General features: G+C 54.5%; 1 protein-coding gene across 1 annotated transcript in view; it reads right to left on the bottom strand.

Moving 5' to 3' along the window:
• The window catches only part of RASAL3 (RAS protein activator like 3), a 56,369-nt gene that overhangs the window by 2,512 nt on the left and 47,857 nt on the right, over window positions 1–6,000 (bottom strand). The window contains exons 10-12 of the mRNA XM_032775538.2: window positions 5,830–5,974; window positions 3,541–3,685; window positions 820–1,056 (exon numbers count right to left, since the gene is read on the bottom strand). Of these exons, the coding sequence (XP_032631429.1) occupies window positions 820–1,056; window positions 3,541–3,685; window positions 5,830–5,974 (527 nt within the window). The remainder of the gene's footprint in view (window positions 1–819; window positions 1,057–3,540; window positions 3,686–5,829; window positions 5,975–6,000) is intronic.

Here is a 6,000-nt window from a genome sequence, read left to right as displayed (position 1 = left end):
CCTGCAGAGGGGCAGAGCTGAGCCATGATACAGACAGGATTGCCCCACAGAGGGGCAGAGCCCTGGGCAGAGCTGAGCCATGATACAGACAGGATCACCCTGCAGAGGGGCAGAGCTGAGCCGTGATACAGACAGGATTGCCCCACAGAGGGGCAGAGCCCTGGGCAGAGCTGAGCCATGATACAGACAGGATCACCCTGCAGAGGGGCAGAGCTGAGCCATGATACAGACAGGATTGCCCCACAGAGGGGCAGAGCCCTGGGCAGAGCTGAGCCATGATACAGACAGGATCACCCTGCAGAGGGGCAGAGCTGAGCCGTGATACACACAGGATTGCCCCACAGAGGGGCAGAGCCCTGTGCAGAGCCGAGCTGCAATATGGACAGAATTGCCCCGCAGAGGGGCGGAGCTGAGCTGTGATACAGACAGGATTGTCCTGCAGAGGGGCAGAGCTGAGCCATGATACAGACAGGATCGCCTCGCAGAGGGGCAGAGCCCTGGGCAGAGCCAAGCCATGATACAGATAGGATCACCCTGCAGAGGGGCAGAGCTGAGCCGTGATACAGACAGGATTGCCCCACAGAGGAGCGGAGCTGAGCTGTGATACAGACAGGATCACCCTGCAGAGGGGCAGAGCCCTGGGCAGAGCCGAGCTGCAATACAGACAGAATTGCCTCGCAGAGGGGCAGAGCTGAGCCATGATACAGACAGGATTGTCCCGCAGAGGGGCAGAGCCCTGGGCAGAACCGAGCTCTGATCCAGATGGGATCACCCTGCAGAGGGGCAGGCCCCTGGGCAGAGCCAAGCCATGATACATACGTAGCAAAATTGGCCAGGTTCTGGATGACTTTTGCCACCAGGGTGAGGGTGCGGGAGGTGGCATCATCTGGGTACTCCTGGGTGAGGCCAAACAGGCTGGGGGACATGATGGCTGGGCACAGGAAGCGCAGGAAGAGCGAGGCAGAGATGAGCCGCTGCCCGATGTCCTCCTTGTTCCGTTCCAGACAATCCTCCTGCCACGCTGCAAAGATCTCGCTGAGCTCCACTGGGAAGGCGCTGAGGAGACAGGCACAGGTGGTGAGGGGGAGGAGGCCAGTGCCAGTTAAACACCAGCATCTCTCAGACAATCCCTGGCAGCCAATGGGACCAGAGGTCCTCACGGTGCCTCCCTGAGAAAACGGCCTGGGGAAGAAGGGGTTAACCTCTCCATATCCGCAGGGGCCAGCGCTGCCCCTGGGGTCCCAGAGCCGGGCCTCACCCCAATGTTCTGCTCATGCTCCCATGTCCCTCGTTCCCCCTGAGGTCAGGCCTGGCTGCCCATTACTGTGTTGGCCCAGCTCCCACTCAGATTCGGGGTGATGGGAGCACAGTGGGCGATCCTCCAGACCCCCATCCAACTCTAGGGCCATGACTTCCAGCACAGACTGACCAGTAGTGGCTCCCTCCCCTCAGGGCTGCCCCATGGAACACAGGCTCCCTGCGAATGGGCGGCCCTGACGGAGGCTGGTTGGAGTTCCGCTGCCCCTGCAATGGCCTCAGCTGGGGAGAAAGAGGCCCCATGGCCATCCATCAGGAGACCCACAGTGCCCACAGGAGCTGAGGAGGGGGAAATCCTTCCTGTGGCCAACCCAGCCACTGGAGTCAGGGAAGGAGAGATGTTAGTTCAGTGGGAGGTTTTGGGAATCCCTTGTGAGGCTTGGGACCCTAACAACCCCTTAGTGTCAACTGGCAAAGGGTTCCCTGGTCTGTAACAGCAATGCCTACCAGGCCTGACAAACTCACTGCACCTAACAGTTTGCTGTCACAGGGGAGGGATAGCTCGCTGGTTTGAACATTGGCCTGCTAAACCCAAGGTTGTGAGTTCAATCCTTGAGGAGGCCATTTGGGGAACTGAGGTAAAAATCAGGGGATTGGTCCTGCTTTGAGCAGGGGGTTGGCTTAGATGATCTGCTGAGGTCCCTTCTAATCCTAATATTCCATGATTCTATTTATCTGCAGAGAGTGTTGTGTGGAGTGTCAAATGAAAGCTTATAGCACACTGGTCATAGTAAGCACTGTGAGATCTACATACAGTTGGCACGTAAGAAGTCATGCGTATCTACTATAATACGTTCTGAACTAGGCAGAACTGACAAACAAGTTTTCTTCCAGACACAGTATGTTTCTTCTCCTACCCCTGATGTAGATGATGCACTGTAAAGCCAACACAATGGGGACCCCATTTACATGTGAAATTCAACATGAAAAACAGGTTGACAGGGGGCTATGCAACAAACAGGAGTGTGGGAGCACTCCCTGAGACCCGCACCCCAGGAAGGGAACCACGTGGGTCAGCCTGGCTTCAGGGGAAAAAACAGTGAGTTTAGGGAAAGCTAAAGAGAAGCAAAAGGAGATTTGAGCATCCATTTGGTGAGGAAACCCCTTGAAGGGAGTGGGGAGTCATGAAACCCTGGATCCAGGTTGTGGCTGAAAAGTAGCAGCTCTGTCAAAGGCTGTATCCACGGGAGAGAATCTACGCTGTTAAACTGGAAAGGCCACCATGCGTGAGTGTGGGCCTGCGATTGCAATTCATGTTTTGTTTTATCTGTGTACCCAGTTCTGTCTCCAATATTCTTACGACTCATCCGAGTCTTTGAATCATTGTAAATAAATGTATTCTTCTTTTATCATAAACATACCTCAGTGCTGTGGTATTAGGCAGTGCGAATCCTCAGCTGAACCAAACCAGCTGGTGTGTGCACTGTTCCCTTGGGGGACAGTAAGCCTAGTAACACCAGTGAGTGCCCAGTAACAGGGGCTGGATATTACAGGGCTATGGTCTTCGAAGGGAGCTTGGGGATGGGGAGCACTGACTGTTAACCTACAAGCACAGTAGGACTGGCAAAATCCTGAGAAGAGGGCGTGAGCAGCTGGAAGGCTGGTGGTGCCAGGGAGCTGACTCCCAGCTACCACAAGAAAGACTCCTTCATACTGGAGGCAACAGGGTAGCAAGAAAGCATCACAGGGCTGCTGGGACTTGTCCACATGGGAGGACACTAAGCCTCTGCTTACCATAGGTGCCAACTTTCTCCGGTGCTGGTGAGTGCCCACGCCCCCCCACCCTGACCCCGCCCTTTTCCTGCCCCCGCACCATTCCAACCCCATCCCCAAAGTCCCAGCCCTAACTCCGCCCCCTCCCTGCCCAGTGAATCAGCTGTTTCACGGCGCAAGGACTGGGAGGGTCGAGGGAGAAGCAGGATGCAGCAGTGCATGCTTGTGGAGGAGGTGGAGGTAAGCTGGAGCTGGGGGTTGGGGCAGAGAGCTACCGGAGGGTGTTGAGCACCCACCAATTTTTTACTGTGAGTGCTCCAGCCCCGAAGCACCCATGGAGTCAGTGTCTATGCTGCTTACCCCTTTCCTCCCCCACCAGGCAAGCCCAGCCCTGCGTTGCCCCCCAGGAAAGCCTGGCCCTGCTTTCGCCCCTCCCTTCCTGCAAGCCAAGTCCTGTCCCTTCTCCCTCAAGTAAGCCCAGCCTCCCATCCCCCGAGGGTTCTCCCTCACTCGCAGGAGTTGGTGATTCTCTGGAAGACCTCCTCACACGCCTGCCGCAGATTGTTCTGGTTGTCAGACAGGTCATTGGCTGCACACTTGCTGGGGTCAACTTCACAGCTATCCTCCGACTCATACAACTGGGCAATAGCCTCTCCTGCAACACACGTGGAAGAGAACAGACTGACACGGAGCCTGGGGGGAGTCCAGAGATGAGGTGCCAGGGCTGTGGCCAGGCAGGACACAACAGGCATAGTACAATCCGGCTGGCCATTTGGCGACGCCCAAAGAATGTGCCCATTTGTGTGTGAGTATATGAGAGTGTGCATGCACATGTGTGTACATGTGTATGTTTGCACAAGCATGTGTGTGCATGTGCACATACAAGTGTGCATGTGTGGATGTGTACAAGGGTGTGCATGTATGCACATGTACCTGTGTGTACATGCATGAGTGTGTACGTGTGTTAACAGCTGCACTCTACTGCTGCTCTCTGCTGGGTGAGGTCTGAGCCTGGCTAAGAATAGCATTGGCTGCCCCTGCCCCATCTTGGGCACTGTGTGGCCAGAGTCAGGACTCTCTGGGTAAGTCTACAGTGCACGATTATTTCGAATTAGCTTAAACCGATATTACAAAACAGATCTAATAAAATCGGTTTAGCGCGTCCACAGTGGGATCACAAAATCAATTGTTTGCGTCCATGGTCCAAAGCTACCATCGATTTCAGGAGCGGTGCACTGTGGGTAGCTGTTCCTCAGCTATCCCATAGTTCCCACTTCCGGGTTGAGAGCACAGTGCCTGATGGGGCAGAAAACATTGCCCCGGGTGGTGCTGGGTACAGCCTCACCCCTCCCTTTGTGAGGCAGCAGACAACCCTTTGGGCGCCTTTTTTCGTCGGGTGCATTGAGCAAACGCCCATAGCACAGTGGCGACATGGATACAGCGCTGAAGACGGCGACTGAGAGTCACCAAAAGTATCATTCGATGACCGCCTTGTCTCAACACCTCGCTGAACTCTCGCCAACAGCATTCAGTACACAGAGGGTGACATTTACAGTACTCAAGGAATTATTTATTTACTGTACTTCTCTGTTCACGTGCTGGGGGGGGAAGAGAACTGACGAGCTGTTCGTGAACCACACAAGACACCACGTATTAAGCTACAGACATTGGGCGCTCCAGAAAGAATGCAAATAGTTTTCAGAGACTGCTGTGGAGACTGTAGCTTAGTCCTCATTACCCCCTCCCTCCATGAGCATCCGTTTGAGTCTCTGGCTTCCCTTACGGTTGTCACGCACCGCTGTGTAGCCTGGAGTTTATTTTTCAAACGCTTTGGCATTCCTGTTCTTTAACGGAGCTCTGTTAAAACAGATTTGTCTCACCATACAGTGATCAGATCTAGTATCTCCCGTAAGGTTTCAATGCAGGAGCTACTTTGCATTTGAACTGCATCGCCACCCGTGCTGATCAGAGCTGGACACGTGAAAGCAGGAAATGTCATCTAAAGGTCGGGGCTTTTCCTGTTTACCGGCACTCCGCATCCGAGTTCGGATTGCGGACCAGAGGCGTCAGGTGGGCACTGTGGGATACCTCTAGGAGGCCAATAATGTCGATTCGTCCACACGAACCCTAATCCGAGTTATTACTTTCGAATTTTAGCGCTACTCCTCTCGTCTGGGAGGAGTTCCGAAATCGATTTAAGGAGCCGTTTAACTCGATATTAATGACGACGTCATGTGAACGGGTACAGCGTTAAATCGGTATATCGGCCATTAAACCGATTTAAAGTCGCAGTGTAGACCTGGCCTCTGATTAGAGCTGAAGGGCCGAAGCTGAGCCTGATGCAAATGCACTTGGCCATAGGGGCTGAGGGAGCAGGATCAGGACGTCGCTGGCAGAAAGGAGAAAGCAAAGTGCTGCAAGGAACAGGCCCTGAAGGCCCATCTCACTTCAAAGCCAGCATCCTCTCTCTGCACTCCGCCCACCCCACAATGTGTATTGCCCCCCAGGGCATTAGCCTGCCACTACAAACTCACCAGTAAATTGGCTGGCCCATTACACACACCCCTCCACATGTTAGCCAACTGGCCTATTACACACACAAACACACACGCTCTGTGGGCTAGCTGTCAATCCATTTCCCTCCCTGCCTGTTAGCCAAATGATCCATCTCTCTCTCTCTCTCTCTCTCTCACACACACACACACACACACACACGCGTTAGCTCATCAGCCCATAGATCACTCACCACCAACTGTTACACCCCCCCTCCCCCCAGTGTGTTTGCTGGCTGGCCCATACCCAGTGTGTCCAACAGGTACTGCCCCCCGACCAGCTTCATATATTCGTCGATGGCCTTGGTTGCCAGTGTGTTCTCACGGAAGATCAGTGCCTCTCTGTCGTCAAAGCGGTCCAACTCTGCCACCCCCAGGTCGATGAGAAATGCCTATGGGGCCAGAGGGAGTGAGGTCA

Source organism: Chelonoidis abingdonii, chromosome 26 (assembly GCF_003597395.2).
Source record: "Chelonoidis abingdonii isolate Lonesome George chromosome 26, CheloAbing_2.0, whole genome shotgun sequence".
Classification (NCBI taxonomy): Eukaryota; Metazoa; Chordata; order Testudines; family Testudinidae; genus Chelonoidis; species Chelonoidis abingdonii.
Note: the sequence above shows the minus strand (reverse complement) of the source record. Positions and strands in the feature narration are given on the sequence as shown.